The 20,092-nt window shown below is 39.2% G+C and overlaps 2 protein-coding genes across 3 annotated transcripts; one reads left to right on the forward strand and one right to left on the reverse strand.

The window, feature by feature from the left end:
- Positions 1–2,245: 2,245 nt before the first annotated feature.
- LOC138895636 (uncharacterized) lies at positions 2,246–4,919 on the reverse strand. The gene is made up of 4 exons (XM_070180346.1): positions 4,775–4,919; positions 3,628–3,974; positions 2,433–3,210; positions 2,246–2,328 (listed from the first exon to the last, which is right to left on the reverse strand). Exons 1-4 carry the CDS (start codon positions 4,917–4,919, stop codon positions 2,246–2,248), a joined length of 1,353 nt encoding a protein of 450 aa, XP_070036447.1.
- Positions 4,920–7,059: 2,140 nt separating this feature from the next.
- On the forward strand, positions 7,060–19,134 carry LOC104086528 (dynamin-like protein ARC5). Of its 2 annotated transcripts, XM_009590820.4 has the most exons (18): positions 7,060–7,593; positions 8,466–8,630; positions 8,714–8,836; positions 9,361–9,582; positions 10,857–10,990; positions 11,102–11,194; positions 11,373–11,436; positions 11,688–11,736; positions 13,720–13,802; positions 14,337–14,494; positions 14,609–14,669; positions 16,098–16,160; positions 16,284–16,384; positions 17,275–17,332; positions 17,642–17,705; positions 17,820–17,992; positions 18,541–18,705; positions 18,799–19,134. In XM_009590820.4, exons 1-18 carry the CDS (start codon positions 7,237–7,239, stop codon positions 18,871–18,873), a joined length of 2,208 nt encoding a protein of 735 aa, XP_009589115.1. In that variant the 5' UTR covers positions 7,060–7,236; the 3' UTR covers positions 18,874–19,134. The 2 variants fall into 2 exon arrangements, with proteins under 2 accessions (XP_009589115.1, XP_009589114.1); XM_009590819.4 differs by having other exon boundaries at positions 7,061–7,593; positions 17,642–17,992.
- Positions 19,135–20,092: the final 958 nt, after the last annotated feature.

Below are 20,092 nucleotides of genomic sequence, written 5' to 3' on the forward strand. Positions count from 1 at the left end.
AGGGTATTATTGGATCTATGTGGGCAAAGATATGAAGGAATTTGTTCGTAAATGTGATAAATGTCAAAGGTTCGTGCCAATGATCCACCAGCCCGGAGAACAACTCCACTCGGTCCTATCTCTGTGGCCTTTCATGAAATGGGGAATGGATATCGTCGGCCCTCTGCCATCGACCCCACGTAAAGCTAAATTCATTTTGTTTATGACTGACTATTTTTCTAAATGGGTTCAAGCGTAGGCGTTCGAGAAAATAAGAGAGAAAGAAGTTATAGACTTTATTTGGGATCATATCATATGCCGGTTCGGGATACCCACCGAAATAGTATGTGACAATGAAAAGCAATTCATTGGCGGCAAAGTAACAAGATTCCTCGAAGACCATAAGATAAAAAGGATATTGTCGACGCCGTACCACCCCAGTAGGAACGGGCAGGCCGAATCAACGAATAAAACTGTCATTCAAAACTTAAAGAAGAGGTTGAACGATGCTAAAGGGAGATGGAGAGAAATCCTGCCCGAAGTCCTTTGGGCTTATCGGACAACATCAAAATCCAGTACGGGGGCGACCCCGTTCTCCTTAGTATATGGATCCGAAGCATTAATACCAGTCGAGGTTGGTGAACCCAGTGCTGGATTTCGATTCTCGATGGAAGAATCAAATAACGAGGCTATGAACACAAGCCTCGAACTATCGGACGAAAGGCGAGAAACTGCCCTCGTCCGAATGGCCGCCCAAAAGCAACGAATCGAAAGGTATTATAACCGAAGAACCAAGCTCCGCCATTTCAAGCCTGGGGACTTAGTGTTAAGAAAAATTACCATCAATACCCGGAATCCGAATAAAGGGAAGTTAGGACCAAATTGGGAAGGACCATATCAGGTACTCGAGGACATCGGAAAGGGATCGTACAGGATCAGCGTTATTAACGGCAAACAGTTATCAAGCAACTGGAATGTATCACATCTGAAACGGTACTACTGTTAAGGTACAACCTTTCCATATTCGTTTACATCTCGAAACTGACCCCTGCAGAAGTCCGAACAGGGGACGGATCTCTCATCAGAAAGCACGCGTTGCACTCTTTTTTCCTTAAGACCGGTTTTTATCCCAAATGGTTTTTCGGCAAGGTTTTTAATGAGGCAACCACTGGTCATGCAGCACTTATGATAATATTCGAGGCCCCGTAAGAGAGTTACTTCACAGCAACAAGGTCCCGATAGGAAAACTGCAAAGAGCCAAATGATCGAAGCGAGCCATGCTCGTATAAGTTGGCCCGAACCCAGGCGTGTAATAACATGTGAAGAATTAAGATATAATGCGACCATTAAGCCTACGGGCTATATATTTTTTATCTCAAGTTCGAGCAAAAACTGTTTCGACCAAATAAGCCTACGGGCTATTTCTCATTTTGAGTTCGAGCAAACACTCACTCGATCAAATAACCTACGGGCTGCATTAATTCGAGTTCGAATCATTCACTCGACCAAGCCTACGGGCTATTCTTTAATTCAAGTTCGAGCAAACACTCACTCGATCAAATAGCCTACGGGCTGCATTAATTCGAGTTCGAATCATTCACTCGACCAAGCCTACGGGCTATTCTTTAATTCGAGTTCGAGAAAACACTCACTCGACCAAATAGCCTACTAGCTGCATTAATTCGAGTTCGAATCATTCACTTGGCCAAGCCTACGGGCTATTCTTTAATTCGAGTTCGAGCAAACACTCACTCGACCAAATAGCCTACGGGCTGCATTAATTCGAGTTCGAATCATTCACTCGACCAAGCCTACGGGCTATTCTTTAATTCGAGTTCGAGCAAACACTCACTCGACCAAATAGCCTATGGGCTGCATTAATTCGAGTTCGAATCATTCACTCGATCAAGCCTACGGGCTATTTTTTATCTCGAGTTCGAGCAAAAACTCACTCGACCGAATAGCCTACGGGCTGCATTAATTCGAGTTCGAATCATTCACTCGATCAAACCTACGGGCTATTCTTTAATTTGAGTTCGAGCAAACACTCACTCGATCAAATAGCCTACGGTCTGCATTAATTCGAGTTCGAATCATTCACTCGATCAAGCATATGAGCTGCTCTTTAATTCGAGTTCGAATCATTCATTCGACCAAGCCCACGGGCTATATTCTCTTCAAAATCGAATCGTTGACAATTAAATCGAGCACAAGAAGACACTCGCTCGGTTGAAGAGACTGAGAGATTTGAGTTTGATTAATTGGTTTAAAACATTATGGAAATATTCATGAGATAAATCACAGCAACCCAGGAAACAGAATCAAAAGCAAGTCGGCAAAAGAAGAGGCCTATACACAAAATTTATTTATATGGTTGGCTACAGCCCAAAAAAAAAAAAATTTAAACGGGAGCGGTATTTTCTTTATCAGATTCCCCCCGCTCTCGGATCCACTTTTGCTCCCATCGTCGTCATCATCATCATCGAAAATCAGAGCTTCGGCATCAGCCTCGAGTTCTTTTGCCCTTTTTATCTCTTCCGTGAGATCGAAGCCGCGAGCATGAATTTCCTCGAGGGTTTCTCTCCTGGATCGGTGCTTAGCTAGTTCGGTAACCCAATGCGCCTGACCATCAGCGGATTCGGCTGCCTCTCTTGCCTGAACTTGGGCAGCTTCAGCATCAGCCCGATAGACGGCCATGAGCGCATCCGCACAAGTCTTTGCCTTTTCGGTATCGGATTCGGCCTTGGAGAGTACTGAGGCCAACCGAGCCTCAAGCTCCTCGATTTTCTTTGCTTGAACCAGGTTTTTCTCCTTCACTTTCTGAAGTTGGGTTTCAGACGAAGATAACTGGGCTCGAGCGGTCTCTTTTTCTGCAGCAAAGCGGTCCATACCTTCTTTCCACCGCAAAGATTCCATCCTTATCACATCGACCTCCTCACGCAGCCCCCCTATCATCTTGATTTTTTGCTGCAGCTGTGAGACCAAAATGTTAGATACCGTTCCGATATCGAACCCATAGGTTTTCAAAAGCATCATTACCTGCTCAGACAAATCATTCTGGTCTCGATAAGCCTTGGACAGTTCGGCCCGGAGATCTTTTATTTCCTCCTCTCTCTGTCCTAAGGAAAGTTTGAGAGAGTTCCTCTCATCGATAGCGCATTTCAGGTCGGCCGTGTATCGATGCAGCTCATTCTGGGAACGAGAACATTGTTCTCGATGGACTGCCGCAGCCTACGAAGAAATAAGGAGCGAAGTTAATGAAAGACGAATATAAAGGCAATACCAACAAAAAGGTTTTCAAAAGACTCAATTGGTCCAAAGCCTGCCGCAAACTGTGAAAAAGATCCGATTCATCACCGGCACCGGCAACGTCCTCGATACCAGTGAACAGGTCACGAAACATATCTTCTTCATCATGAGGCCTATCTAGATTAAGGGCCCCCAGAGCTTGAGCTTCCCGAATCACCCATGCGGAAAAAGCGGGAAAGAGAGGCGAGTCCTCGATCACTGCTGACTCGAGTGAATCGCTCGGAGCACTCACCTCGGCTCGGAGGGGTTCGAAGGGCTCCCTGATTGTAACCCCTGCGGGTTGATTCCGATGAGAGGTGTCTTCGACATCCGATAGTTCGGGGACTCTGCCGGAACTACTCTCCGGTATATTTTTTCAGTTCGAGACAGAGCCCCATAAGGCATCATCGATCCAGCCGGCATTGAAGCATCGGCGGCTCTCTTCGTCCGGACTGCCAGCGTGGACTCATCATATTCTTCTTCTTCTTCTTCTTCTTCTTCTTCTTCTTTATCCCTTAGGCGCAAAACGGATTCTACGGTCAAAGGAATGACATTCTTGATTGGTTTATGAGCCGTCCTCTTCTTCGGTTTTGGATATTCAGATAACGAAGCTCTCTTCTTTTTATTTTCCTTCACAGGCTTTGGAACGAAGGTCGAGACATCCTCCTCACTAGACAGAGGTCTCAAGACCGCATCCTTACCCAAACCTGCATATGGGAAACCTTATCAAAAATATATCGAGAAGTGCCTCGTCAGATTCCGAGAAATGAGCTTACCGTGGTTTTTGGCCTCCCACCGACTCTTAGACAAATCACGCCATGAGCGCTTGGCGTATGTGGAAGTCGAAACAAGAGCCCATACCCAATTCTTGAGGTCGGGAACCGCTCCGGGCATCCAGGGAACCGCTACATCACGAAAAAGGGGAGTGTCGATAAGAGAACAAATGAAAGAACAAAATAGAAACAAGAGCAAAATCACACTTACATTTCAAATTCCACTCCTCGGGAAAGGGCGTCTTTTCGGTCGGGATCAGGTCCGAAGTCCTTACTCGAACGAACCTGCTCATCCAACCCCGTTCCCTGTCCTCGTCAATACTCGAGAACAAAGCCTTGGTAGCCCGACGCTGGAGTTTTATTAACCCTCTCCGAAAAAGTCGGGGACGGTATAGCCGGATAAGATGATCAAGGGTGAACGACATCCCCTCGATTTTGCTCACGAAATATCGGATCAGAATAACGATCCGCCACAAAGAAGGATGGACTTGGCCTAAGGTTACTGATACTGTCGACAGAAGTCGATAACGACGGAATCGAGGAGACCCAAAGTGAAAGGATAGGTATATACGTTCAAAAACCCTTTCACGTGAGAAGTAATGTCTTCGTCAGGGGTAGGTATTATCACTTCTTTTCCCCCCAATTGCAATCCTTCTTTAACAGATCGAGGTGCTTCTCAGTAATCGAACACATGTACCTCGATACCGGCTCACACCGGCCAGGGACCGATGAACCTTTATCAACTTTAAAATCTGAAGTAAGGACGCACGTCCCGGGGACACACTCCTCTGGCCGTGGTTCCACCGGTGTCTCATCGGCGACACACTGTGAAGATGAAGCTTTCTCTTTCTGAGGAACTGTTTGCGATGTTTTCGCCATTTTTGAATTCAAAAATAAGGAGCAGAAGGAGGTGATAGAGATTTGGTAGAATTGAGGGATCCTTTCGAAAAGAAATCACAGCTTTTTTGTAAGAAGAGATTGAGAAATTTTAGAAGATTGAAGATGTAAAATTGGTAAAAGATAAAGGTGAGAGTGATTTATAGGTTCAAAGCGACGGCGGTTCATTATCAGCAGTGGCCGACCACCGCCTGATATGCATTAAATGCCTTGGGAGACTAAACCGACAAGACAACTATCATGTGCGTCATGATCGAACCTGATGGAATCAACCGAATATAATCCGATCGAGCTGTTGAAAATCATATCGTTTCTCGCCGTATTTATTTCTAAGAAACGAGGGGACTATCTGTATACAGTCGAAATGGATTTGGTATGTCCGGTAAGGTTCGAAGGGTGATATATCGAAGTAAGATCCCGAGGGAGGGGGGAGGGGGGCACGAACTAATCTAGAGCCTGGGAAGGCCGGCCCGTGTTGAGATCGATATCATAATCAAACTCGAACAAGAATCGAACCATGGCGCGGGTAGATCTATCGTGCAGATAATCCAAAAACCAACCTACATCGACCAGGAATCCGTTCGAGGGCTCGAACCGGGATCGAGCTCGAGTCAAGATCACAAGTTCGAGCCGAAATCAAGCTCGAACCAAATCGAGGGTTCTAAGCAAGATCGGGCTCACAGACAAAAGCCGTTGTAATCCCACTAAAGGGAATCTTGACAGAAATTATGAAAAAACTGATTTATCATGGGTTTCCCACTGAATGTTTATTTTATTATGCTTGGAGCCAAAACCCCTTCACTATAAAAGGATTTGTTTATCATTTTTGTAAGGCATCCATTGGAGGACTTACACTATCACAAATTGTATTATCCCACCTACAAGCAAGAGTGATCTTTCTAGTTTCTTAGATTGATTCTATTTTTGTTAAATCCTAAATTTCACTGTTCATAATTGATTGGCATAGATTACGTTTTTCTCCAACCTATATTCATACTTTTATTTATCCTAGCATTCTGTATTAAGTTATACCACGTATCTTCGGAACTACGCATAAATTTAACTCTATCCCTTTTTTCGGGTAAACAAATATATAAAAGACAAACGAGGCCACAAAACTAAGTTCACGAGCATTCTCGCGAAATTCCTATTTTGCTTTTAACTGTAGTCTGTACATCCATCTATTTTAAGTTCATGAATTACATTTATGTTTTGTAAAGTTATGATAATTGAGACGGAAACGAGTGATTACCTCCTCAAGGAAAAGAAAATGAAGAGAATAGCAAGATGTCAATATGTCCTCGTCACATACGGAAGACAAATGTAAAAGAACTACGACCACCAAAATATCTGAATCAATAGAGAATACATAACAATGGATTATGATAAAGTTTTATCTACTCAAAAACCAATTCGTTACCAAAATAAGAACATATACCAAAACATCTGAATCAATAGAGAATACATAACAATAGAGGATGATAAAATTTTATCATCTCAAAAACCAATTCGTTACCAAAATAAGAACCCCACCACAGGGTATCTTCTATACAAAACATGCCTCACCAATTTTCCGTTTGAACGTGCCTATACTATAAAAGTTCAGGTGTAAGATTCCCATTATTTTAATTATATACTACCAATATCTACTACTTTATAATACTGTTAGATGCAAAAAATTTCCAATTAGATCCCTAATACTTAATAGTCAACCATATCAAGCTGCAACAAATTTATTACTTACCAAACCTATCACAGTTAAGGTGAAGGTGCTTAGATGATGAGATCTCAGGTCCAACCTTCCATTGTAGTGTACTATTGTGTTTTGCTAGATGGTGTTTAAGTTTGCATTAGCTACTAGCTAGTGTCGGGGAAATATTTTTGAATACGTCCAACCTTTTGACAGAAAAAAGCTAAAATCAATTTTATATATATCATGATAGAAATGACAATTATGTGCTAGAACAAACTTTGAGATTAGGTTACAACTTCACTCTACATCACTTAGGTTAGATGTAAGGTTCAAATCTTACTATGTGTGTATCATTCTTCTTCCCCTCTACTCCAGCCCATCCTATCCAGTTTACATGAAGTAAAAGAGAAAAAAAGATCCAAAACAAACTCTCTTTCAGTGGCCCAACCGCGGCCCAAGCAATATGGCTTTATCCCAAATCCATATTTGCGTGGTTCCTTCTAAAATGGTCCATGAAAAGAGGACTTGAGATAAAAGCTTTACAAATAGTCACACACTCACTAGTCACATTACCCGCTTCTGCCTACGCTTTTTCTACTGTGAAAAATGGCGGGCGAAGAAAGTTCACCAGAATCCGCGACCGGTAACAAAAAGATGGACGAATTGGAAGGGCAATGGAGGCTATACGAGGCGTACAATGAGCTACACGGTTTAGCTCAGGAATTCGACACTCCATTTGATGCACCAGCAGTGCTGGTAGTGGGCCACCAGACGGACGGGAAAAGCGCACTGGTGGAGGCACTAATGGGCTTCCAATTCAACCACGTCGGTGGTGGAACCAAGACTCGTCGGCCCATTACTCTTCACATGAAATACAACCCCGAGTGTGACTCTCCCCTTTGCCATCTCTTGTCTGATTCTGACCCCTCTGTTTCTCATGAAAAATCGCTACAAGAAATTCAGGTATTAAAATTGTTTATGTTGTTACCAATGCGTGTTGTATTTTGGCAGTCGTTGAGTAACTTCATATGCTGGTTAATACTCGCTAGTCGCTCCATCTCGTTTATGTCGCATTGGTGCATTTTGAAACTATTTAATCTTATCATTCCCATTTTTAGTTCAATGGCATGACTATTTTGGACTAGTTGATACTCCCACCGTTTTCCTTCCAATTTATGTGGCGTTGGCACGGAATTTAATCTAAAAAGATGGTCACAATTGGTGCATTTTCCTTTCAGTTTATGTGACATTGGCACGGAGTTTAAGAAAGAAATAAAAACTTTGAAACTTATGGTCTTAAACGTGCCATTAACTTTTGTGTCACTATAATAGCTTCGCATTAAGGGTAACATATGAAGTTTAAAGTCAAGATTTTCCAAATATAGAATTGTGTCATTCGTTTTGGAAAGGACTAATATGAAATAATGTCACAAAAACTGAAACGGAGTATAAAAGTTGAAGAAAAGTATGAAAGGACATGCTATTTAGTTAAGAGTTTAACTTATACAGACCGATGGTGTACACAAATTTTGCATTGTCAGCCAAAAGATAATGTATATGTAACCCTCCATAAAAGAGAGATTTATAATATTGAGAATAAGGCAAGTTACCTGCTATAATAGGTAAACTTGACCTAATAATGTAATTCTTTTTTATACTGTCGGTGTATATATATAGGTTGAACTTTGTAGTTAATGATAGTAAGGGAAATTTTGGTACTTTGCATATTATTTAGTTTATGTGTAAGACTGTAAGGTTTTTTCTTTAAACTTTGTGACTAGTCAGACACTGGGACAGAGGGAGTAAACTTTTACTGAATATATTGTCTTTTGTAGGCATATATTGAGGCTGAAAACATGAGGTTGGAGAAGGAAACATGCCAGTTTTCTGCAAAAGAGATAATCATTAGAATCGAATACAAATATTGCCCCAACCTTACTATCATTGACACTCCAGGACTTGTTGCTCCAGCACCTAGTCGGAAAAATCGGGCTTTACAGGTCAACTCTTGTGCCATCTTTTTAAAAATTGCGAAATATGGAAACACATAATTATTTGAATCTTGAGACCGTATACAATACAGGCTCAAGCTCGTGCAGTGGAGTCATTGGTGCGAGCAAAAATGCAGCATAGGGAATTCATTATATTGTGCCTGGAAGATTGTAATGATTGGAGCAATGCAACTACGAGGAGGGTTGTAATGCAGGTATTGCCTGTTTAATCCTAGTTTGTTACTTATAATTTTTGCTCCTGATAACTTGTAGCTTAAAGTTTGCACTATGTTTTGACTATATTATGAGATGTTCTGAAAATATTGAAGGTAATAACCCTTTATATATGCCAAACTGGTTGAAACAACTAAGATAGATGCTTTTCCATGTCACCTTGTAAACAAAGCATGTTCAGATGTTTGTGTGCTCTTGAGTCTTGTGTAGAAGCAGGGGCGGAGCTAGTAAGGGGAAGGGGGTTCAATTGCATCCCCTTTGTTAAAAAATTGTACTGTGTAAACATGGTAAAAATATATTGCTTGGTTAAATGTAAACTGTTGAATCCCCTTGACACAGGGGAAAAATCTAGTGTTATGGTAAAGGATATTCAACAATTGCTTTGTATCAGAAGCTTAAATCCAATTTTGACATTCTAGTATTTTCTTGAGTCCTCTTTTAAAAATTCCTCGCTTTGCCACTAGTACATAGGCTTTACTTTTTCGGTATGTTGAACCTTATACAGATTGATCCTGAGCTTTCAAGGACTGTGGTTGTTGCAACGAAGCTTGATACGAAAATACCTCAGTTCGCACGAGCTTCTGATGTTGAAGTTTTCCTTTCACCACCAGCAAGTACACTTGATGGATTTATGTTGGGTGATTCTCCCTTTTTTACATCTGTTCCTTCTGGGAGAGTTGGTTTTGGACCTGAATCAGTTTTCAGATCCAATGATGAGTTCAAACAGGTTCAATTTCTAACCTCTCAAGCCCCATGTGCCATATGCCTTTTTTCTTTTTTCTACGAGAAGATCACCATAGTGGGGAAAAAGTTAGTTGAAATTTATACTACTGCTTCTTTCAGTGAAATACAAACAAGAAATACAAACAAACTGCATTTCAGTCTCGCTTCATTTTGGCGTTTCATAGAGTTAGTGAGTGTGACCGGGCTTTCCTCCAGTTAACAACTACTTGTCATGTGGTTGGGAATGCTAAGAGTAAAAAATCGATGAATAAGTATTTAGTAGAGATCTTGTGCTATTTCACCTTATGCCATTTGATAATTGATATTTTTTTTGTCTCTTTACAAAAGCAATGACCGGGAAAATTGACTTTCAGTTCCTTCATTGTATCAATAACATCGTCTATAGCAGAATATAGAACATATTGCACATCTGTGAATTAATGAGCTTGCCGTTGGTCAATTAACTAATCCAATAAAGAGCGCAAAAGCTCTTAATATGCAATTCCAACTATTTCTTCTAGAATACAGCAAGCATTTATGTTAAACCTGTGATGTGGCTTGTGTTACTTTGAAGAGATTCTCTAGGTATATTATCTACATTCATGTTGGTGTGATTTCCGTTCTGTGGTGCAATAACTTGAAAATCAGTAGAAAGAATGCATGTGGGATATTACATTCTGGAAAAACCCGTTAGTTCTGTATAACATAGTACTGATATCACAAATGCATGTTAGTGGGAAAAGGTCTTCTGCAATTTTTTGGTTTTATTTTTTGATAAAGTAGTTTTAGTAATGCGGTAGATCTCCTGTGTATGTTTCTCTACAAATGACACTCGATCTTCTATACAGGCAGAAATTTCATTGGTGCACTAAACGAAACTAAGAATAAAAGGCTTTTCCAAGTGTACAAAATCATTTTTGTCCCCGTAAAAGCTCTTTTATTTCTCTCTTTCCACAAAACCCACATGATGGCTAGTGGGGCAACATCCCAGGCCCTACGTCTTCTCTTCCTTCTTCTAGAGTTCCAGCAAATTCAGGGTTGTTGTATCACTTCAAGTGTATTACCTTATTGTAGGAGCTACTTAGATCCTGTATGAGCCTGAATCAATGAAAACATGACTTCATGAGCTAAAGGTGTACCATTATCATTAAATGAAAAGGAAAAATATGATAAGAATCTGTTTGACAGGTTTACCGTTATGATTCCATGTTGAAGGTAGATGAATAGAGCTAGGTTGCAATATCCTGTGGAATACATATTTACTGCTGCGATTGACAGGCTATTTCATCACGGGAGGTGGAAGATTTAGTAGCATTGGAGGAGAAGTTGGGCAGAGCACTTTCAAAGCACGAAAGAAGCAGAATAGGTGTTAGCAGCCTTAGGCTATTCTTGGAGGAGTTGCTCCTGAAAAGGTACAGTCTTTTTTCTTTTTGTTTTTTTTCTCCTTTTTTATATGCCTCAAGTCTTTCATTTATTTTTTCATTAGATTCTGAAACTTAACCTTCGAATGTATTGTTACGCAGGTACATGGACAGTGTGCCATCAATTATTCCCCTCCTCGAGAAAGAGTACCGGAGCAGCACTAGAAAGCTGAGTGAATTAGATCAACAACTCAGGTATGCAGCTACTCTTTTAGGCTGGATAATGAAGAAGGGATAATTTGACGTGGCAGTGATGAGTATTTCATTTTACGTCATAGAGGGATATATAATCATTGGTCATGGCAAGAACATTTTATCCATCTCTGTAATCTTTATATACTTTTCCAATTTGATATCTATTTGTCTGTTCCAGCTCTTTGAATGAGGCAAAACTGAAGGAGAAAGGAAGAACTTTCCATGATCTATTTTTGACCAAGGTGTAAAGTTTTCCCCACACCACATATGCCTGAAATTCTATCTTCATTGCATAATATCTTTTTCTTTTTATGGATTGAGGGGAAAGATCGTCCTTCAACTGGTCCCCATGTAGTTTCTACACTAGTCGTGTTTCTTTTGCTTGCTTAATGGTTCTTACTGGTTCACATTTATCTTACCGTTAGCTCATTCTGAAAGTTAACTACGTCGTTTTGTTAGCTAGCCACCTGACTGAATTTTTGTTATTTCTCAGCTGTCACTGTTGTTGAAAGGAACAGTTATTGCACCACCAGACAAATTCGGTAAATAATGACAGCTTGATATTTCTGATGTACAAAGACGCTGTATCTTTTGAAAGTTTTACCTGATGGTGCATTCAGTTTTAGCAAATGAAAATTTCTTTCTTGACATAAACCAAGAGTGACCATATGTTCTCTTCCATTTTTCTGCTCTCCAATGATCATTTATCTTTCTCTGGAGGTGATTCTTTTATCTGGAATTCATCGGAAGTTCAAATCATATTCTGCAAAGTAGTTTGCCTGCAGTTTTGCATCTTGGATTGCCATTTTCAAAAGATAGAAGATTTTAAATGTGTTGATTTTCAGCAACGAAGAAGGTTGGAAATGCATTAAACTGACTATATGGATTATTCAATTTCGAATGCCACCTTCTTCGTTTCTGTCCCCCTTATTCAGTTTAAGACCTAGTTTTTAGTTTTCAATATCCATAAACTTGACACTATTAGCTAAGTTCCATTTAGTTTTGATTTGATCGCTTTTCTAGCTTCTATGTTGTTGCCTCAAATTTCACTTTGTAGTTGGGTTTGAAAATGTTATTGTCTTGTCACTTTTGTTTCTACAACCGACTAATTCTTACCCAGAGAACAGGAAAATTACGTGTAATAACTATACCAGCTCGAAGACCAACTACTTCTACACCAAAATAAAACTATCACATCACAAAGTAACCATAAAATCTTAAAAGTCTTGTCGATCATGATCAAGGTCTAAAAAGAACATGTACGAGCAAATAAAACACACGATAGTTTACTATGAGGAGGCCAACTTAGTATAAGGAGTTAAAAAGTTCCCTGGATAGGGCTATAATTTAATTCACGTTGAATTGTGTGACCATCTTATCTAAAGGTTAAGTTGTTAGAGAGGGGGACTCATTTATTTCTTTGTGTTAGACACGTGCGGGTCTAATTCTTTTCACGAGTTAAGTACTTAGAAGTTTGTTTCAATAACGGGTGACAGCGTGACTTACCTTTGCTCGCTTTGAGATCATGTAAAAAGAATGGATCTTGGACTTAACCCTAGAAGTTAGCTCATGAGATGAGAATTATCCATGACCATATAAAGAGACATACAGTCCATACCCTCAACCAATGTGGAACTCACATGGTATTAGAGCCAGATTCATCCTTGATATCGAGTTACTCAAAGTTGGAACCCATGTTATTTTGTCCACTCTTCAGGTGTCCAATCCTGAGTGTGCACAGAGGGGTGAAGGTGGGGTGGGGGGTGCGGGAAGGGAGGGTGTTAGAGTTCTGAAGGTATGAGCCGTAGTATCTTTATATGGTCTTGGACAATCATTTCTTGATGAGCTAACTTTGAGGTTGAGTAAGCCCAAGATCCATTTTCTTTACAATTTTGTTGCAATAAGAATTTTGAAAATGACATTAAAAATAAAAATAAATAAAAAACATGCATAAAATAAGCAAGACCGGCCGGCTGCCATTGCACCATAGCCGATGGCTTAGACACTAGGATCAAGGCTCATGAGGGTGAGTACCTAGCAGAGAGTGCAGGGGCAGCAGCAGCAGCAGCAGCATGAAACAAAAACTGTAACTAAGAAGTCAAAGACCGAAAATCTGAAAGACTAAAGAAACAAAGTTAAAGAGGCAGAGTGAAATTACTGTATATAAAGGAAATGGAAACTTTCATCTAGGAAACCAAAGAAAGAAGTGGAGCAGGAAATAACAAAACCCTACTGGGCTGCTTGCCCCCTTAGTTATTCTATGCATATGCATGTGTGTCTGTAAACTCTGTATAGATGTATTATTCTATCTTATAATATTTTATTTGGGGTTTTCAGTATTGTAAGTAATTTAACAAGATGGAAAGTGAACCGTAACAACAGAGTGAAACTGACTGAATTAACCCAACTAAAAAAAGTGATTTTTGTGATTAAGTCAAAATGAAAAATTCTACTATTTTTGGAGGCAGAAGCCTACTTAGTATATGTTTCGGTTTCAGCAAACTCAACTCTGTGTTTGGGTGCAGGGGAAACCCTACAAGATGAGAGGGTCAATGGAGGGGCATTTATTGGATCTGATGGTCTTCAGTTCCCACACAAACTGATACCTGTAAGTGCTGCTCTATTTGTAAATTTTTATTTGTTTTTGATCCTGTGGTTAGGTAAAAAAAGAAAAGAGAACTTGGGATATGGATACTTGGACACTCAATGCACATGTGACAGCTGATTGAGGCACAACATATATTGTTATGCCGGTGATTCTTATATCCTAGAGGGGAGGTTGAGTCATTTAATTGGTTTCCGCAGTTGATTCTGATGGAAAGCATATTGCATACATTAAACCACATCATTTGTTCTGTAGGTGTTGTTTAAAACATTGAAACACTGGTTTAGCTGTTTCCTAGTTATATTAGATGCTGGATCCTAAGTTGTTCACACAAGTTTTCAACTTTTCTATTTTCATCTTCTAAGCTGTTTACTAGGAGTATTTGTTTAAATTGAAAGCTGAAAGAGGAGAGTTATTCACTTTCAACGTGTCTTTGATTTTCTGCTTACTAGCTATGTTATCGACTAAGACAAGTCTGGCTAGACTTCTTGTGAAACGCTTTATCGGGAGTTTCATCGAAATTGTTATCCATTGCAGAATGCAGGCATGCGTCTTTATGGAGGTGCCCAATATCATCGTGCAATGGCTGAGTTTCGTTTTGTTGTTGGAGGAATTAAATGCCCTCCAATTACACGGGAAGAAATAGTGAATGCATGTGGAGTTGAAGACATTCATGATGGAACTAACTATTCTAGGTGCGTATACACTGGAAGACATGATTTACATTCTTGTCTAGGTTCGCCTTTTATTTTCTGATTCCTGTTCACTAATTTCTTGTTTCACCTTGTCTTGAAACATTGAGCATTTAGAACAGCCTGTGTAATTGCTGTTGCCAAGGCTCGTGATACATTTGAGCCTTTCCTTCATCAGGTAACTTAGTGTTGCGTTCGTTTTATTTTCTCAATCTGTTGTAATTACTTATTGTCATCTGTTATGCAGTTAAATCATGTGTAATTGATTTATGCTAGGTGGTGAAATTAACTCGACTCTCAGCTAAGTTTGATGTGGGGGTAGGGCAAATATGCTAAGTTTTATGTGAGAGATCGTATCTCAAAGAGAGTGGCATAGATTAGTTTTTTCGTCTAGAACATAAGATGTGAGAGTTATGAGTTACCAACAACAACAACAATAACAACCCAGAATAATCCCACTAGTGGGGTCTGGGGAGGGTAGTGTGTACGCAGACCTTACCCCTACCATGAGGTAGAGAGGCTGTTTCCAATAGACCCTCGACATCCTTCCCTCCAAGAACTCCCCACCTTGCTCTTGGGGTGACTCGAACTCACAACCTCTTGGTTGGAAGTGGAGGTTGCTTACCATCAGAGCAACCCCTCTTGTCTAAGGAGTAATGAGTTACCAAAAAAATAAAAATAAATAAGACGTTGGAGTAATGACTAATAATAGGTGAATAACTTGCACCAACTGAACAACTCTATCGACTACTGAGCTTTATTTGTACATTGGCACATTAAATTGAAGATGTTTATGCGTAGGCTATGTGTTGGGTTTTAAAAGACCCTTATCCGTCCACTTTTGAAATTTCTCTATTCTTATGCTACTCATACCTATGGTAGGTACAATAATTTCAATCTAACCCTCTCCTACCCATCATGTTATCCAGAACATGTGGGTAGAATTGGCAAGAATATTTGTAGTACAATGAAAAATGTCAGTGGGTCGAAAGTTATATCTAATGAAGTAAAATACCATATATACCTTGCAGGTAAGGTAGGCTACTTAGGTTGCGTAAATAAATCTTCACAGTACTCACTCATATTTGCACTGGCTACTTAAATAGCAATCATCACCATCCTCCTAACCCACCTCATTTTCAAAACACCCTCTCCATATGGGTAGAGTCCGTGTGGATATAGATCCCTAAATTAACTATAGCAGTCAGTTTCTCAAATAGTGCATGTACCCGAAAAAAGTTGGGACATGTAATGTAATATGGGCTGAAACTGAACTTAAGTTAGGGAGAGAAAGAGAACATGTGGCAAATTTTAATTGTCAGTCTTTTTGTGTCATAGCTTGTAAATAACATGTAATTCCCCACTATGAAAAATCCATTTTTAGTTGGAGATATTAGGAGTTGTGCTTCAGTTCTGATATGTTGCAAAATATTTTTTGATGACGTTAGCTCTAGAAAATTCTTCTGTAATTAAACTACTCTTCATTAGGCATGTTACAGATCTAAAATCTTCTAAGTAGTTTTTCTTGCTTTTTATTGTCATTTCATTCTTCTTAACTCTACAGTATTTATGTAAGTTAACCAAGTTTGCCACCCTTTACATACAGTTGGGTTGCAGACTATTACACATTCTGAAACGGTTACTTCCAATTGCTGTTTATCTTCTTCAGGTACAAATCATTTTTGTATTGCTTGTTACCTGTTCTGTCCTTGCAATATTTGAAGATTCATGCAAGTAATGTCATCATGTTCCTCTGAAAACTAATGCTCTGATGTTTGACTTGTTTCCGCAGAAAGAAGGGGAATACCTGAGTGGCCATGATGTATTTCTGAGGCGTGTAGCAGATGCTTTCAACAATTTTGCAGAATCTACCGAAATATCATGTCGTGAAAAGTAAACACTTTTCTGCATCTATACTCTCATGTTCAAATTAGCTTTTGCCAATTATTGTTGTGCAGAATAGCTTGTAGTGTTCATAAGGTTCCTTTGCTCCAACTATCTGGAAACCCAAATGATCCTACCCTTTTTTACTCTTTTAATTTTAGTTTCTATAAGTTGTTGGATGGTTATCATCGACTGTGTCCAAGATATCTGACTTCAACAATTGGCGACAAGTTGCGTGATTTTTTCTTCATCTCCTCCTCCCCCCCCCGGGTGGCGGAGGCAAGATCGTCACTAATGGGGTTCAAAATAAAAATAAATACACAAAGAAGCTAATGGGGTTTATTATCTAATATATGTACGTAAAAATAAAATTTGATCTTATATGCACAGTATAATTTTTCGACGAAGGGGGCCCCCCTTCTGCCCCTTAGCTCCACACATGCTCCCCAGTTCTCTTTCTAACAGTTTTATTTTGTAACTATATGTTCCATAAACACAAGGCAATGGTAAATTTTGTATGTTTGAATAAAAGATTTTTCTTCGTAAGCTTCTTATCTCTGTTTTCTCTTTTGCTAATACCAGCATCTAAATTTCAGTCATTGTCATACTAAACTTTTGTGCTTCCAGATAACCCAGTGAGCTCAGAAGTTTATTAGAATGGCTTCACAACCATTCAAGATCTCTATCCTTTCAATTTTATATTAACCTAAGCGGGGCTGGTGCCCATTCTGCTTTCTTGGTTTTGTATCTACTAACCTTGTTGCAGCATGAAGTCTGAAACTTCATTTTCTCTTGCTCACAAAGGATACTTCTTGTGTGCGTTTTTGATATGCTAACCAAATGCTTTCAGTTCAGCATTTGATTAATGTATAGTATTTTGTTATCTATACGTGTTCCAGGTGCATGGAGGATTTAGTGAGCACCACTCGCTACGTGACATGGTCCCTCCACAATAAGGTCTGCTTACTGCATAAAAATTAAAATTTACTAATCGTTGATCCATGAATTATACTCCATCTTTTACAGATCTTTGGGTTTGACAGTTGTTTGAATTGATGGGTTTAGTGAATGTATGAGGTAAACATAAAGTGGCGTCTTATCTAAGTTTTTCCTGTCTATTGATTTCTTTTTCCCCTCTGCCTGATCTTACTGAGTCCCTAGTGACTGCCATGCATCATTTGCTTTGGTAACAGCTTGTTCACTGTTTTCCTCCTATAAATCTTTGCTGGTCTAATATATCTGCATTTGTACTGTTTATCGTTTCAGAATCGGGCCGGATTACGTCAATTTCTAGATTCATTTGGTGGATCCGAACAGTCTGCCATTATTGGTAATTCCACATCTACTGGTCTTTCTCAAGATTTGTCAACTGCATCTGTAGCCAGTGATAACAAGCAGGATGTTAAGGCCAGGACAGATGTAAAGCTTAGTCATTTGGCTTCAGGGAACGATTCAAATACGAGTACTCAGACAACAGAAACAAGACTAGCTGACCTTTTAGACAGCACGCTTTGGAACAGGAGGCTTGCTCCTTCTTCTGAAAGAATTGTTTATGCCTTGGTTCAACAAATATTTCATGGCATAAGAGAATATTTCTTGGCATCAACAGAACTAAAGGTACGTTTTTCTCAGCTGAACTAAATATTTCATGGCATAAGCTAAGGTGCTCAGACACGGAAGTTTAAGTGCCGCACCCGTACTAGGATCCGTATCTCCGAATCTTAGAATTTACAATTCAAAGGATCCGACCTCTAGATCCGCACCCGTGTCGGACACCCGCACCCGTGTTCGAGCAACTTAGGGCATAAGACAAATTTAATAGGGTGAGATCTGAATAATTTGGATAAGTTGTACACATTTTCAAATTTAGAAACACTATATCTTAATAATTATTCAGACATCTTAATCTTGAAACAAGAAAATGGAGCGTAGGCCTTAATCCAGATAATTGTTCATAATATCTTTCCATTAAATTTCTAGTCATATCACCATCTTGCGAACCAGACACCAACTTGGACCCCATCCTTAGAGGTCACGTCATCTTTTAAATAATGGAGCTATTCAATAATGTTTTTCATTTGCTTATTCGAAATCAATTCATGTTAAGTTGGTTGCTTCTGATTTCTCTTTTTGTTCGTATTCTAAGAAATTGTTGTTATCTGCAGTTCAACTGTTTTCTACTCATGCCTGTTGTTGACAAGCTGCCTGCAATGCTTCGTGAGGACTTAGAATCTGCTTTTGAAGATGATTTAGATAATGTTTTTGACATCACTAACCTACGGCATTCAGTAGGGCAGCAGAAACGGCAAACTGAAATTGAGCTGAAAAGGGTACATTTTCACTCCTTCCATTCTCCTTCTGTAATCGTCAATCTTGAAGTTATTTCTCCTTTTTGTTTTTTTGAACCTTGTCAAAATTTGCAGGTACAAAAGCTTAAAGAGAAATTCCGCTACATTCACGAGCAACTTAATTCTCAGCAGGCCATGTTTGGACAGTAGCTATCATCAGTTTGTTGATGCTCCTACCTGAAGAATATTAAATGCAAGAGTAATATTCTGTAATTATGCCTTGTCTACGCATGCTTCCCTTTATTATATTGAAAGAAGAATGCCAAACATGAAACCTGTACATGAATTATTTGAAACTTTTGTTGTGATTCCCTTGTGATGGTTGTTAAATTAACCAGAACTAAGCCAGGTAATTGCTTGAATTATGCTCTTCAGTTGTTAAATTAACCAGAACATTTGTTTTGTTTTGTACTAAGGTTGTTGGTGAGTTGTCTAGCTAACTGTGCTAAAGCAAATTATGCCATTCGCTAGTAGTGCAGTGCCGTACATATTTGTTCAGACCCAAACTACGCATTCACTAAGTTCAGTGAGTTGGTTGGTGACCTTTGTAGTTCAGATGTAATAATTTCCGAGACAATGAGCTCATGTATGAAGTTGGTCCTTCTGTCATGTTGTTACATACAGTATTTTTCACTTACCATTGTCGTTACTTTTATTTTAAAGGCATAATACATCAATACCCTTTGAATTTGGCTGTGTTTTTTCCGTGCATACTGTCACTAATTGTCTTAGTTACTCCTGTATGAACTTGGTAATTTGATAACTTGATGTTACATGAAATGTAGCTACAACCTCTTTTAATATACATTGCATATTTTACCCAATTATGCTCCTTTTTATTTCTTCTTTAAATGTAATGATTATTTATTCTTTTATCGGGCAAAAACTTGGTTGGATCGGAATTCCATTATTATTAGCCACACAAAAAATCATCCTGTGGCGAATATAGAGTTGACAATATGGGTCAGGCAAAGAGGAATTACGATATTTTTATTTACTTAACAAGGAAAAACTTCTTGTAGGTGTAAGGGAAATCTACGTACTAGTATTTATTATCATCCATCGAGTCGTAACCAAGAGTCTTTTCTGGACTAGCAAATTGAAATGGATTCAGATAAGGATTCGACGGTTCTTACTTTATCGTTGGTTAATTCAGTCATCAATTGGTCGTTAGTTAGTATGGGAACTACTCCCACAATGATTGATTATGTTAAATGAATGGGATCTGATCACCTATGAAAAGGAAAAAAAACACCATATAAATATAACTATATCACGAAAAATATGCAGCAGTTTTGTAAGACCATATCCTAAGAATCAAGTGATACTTTTCTCGTAAAAAAGGAAATTAACCTAAGGACTGATTTAT

Source organism: Nicotiana tomentosiformis, chromosome 7 (assembly GCF_000390325.3).
Source record: "Nicotiana tomentosiformis chromosome 7, ASM39032v3, whole genome shotgun sequence".
NCBI lineage: Eukaryota > Viridiplantae > Streptophyta > Magnoliopsida > Solanales > Solanaceae > Nicotiana > Nicotiana tomentosiformis.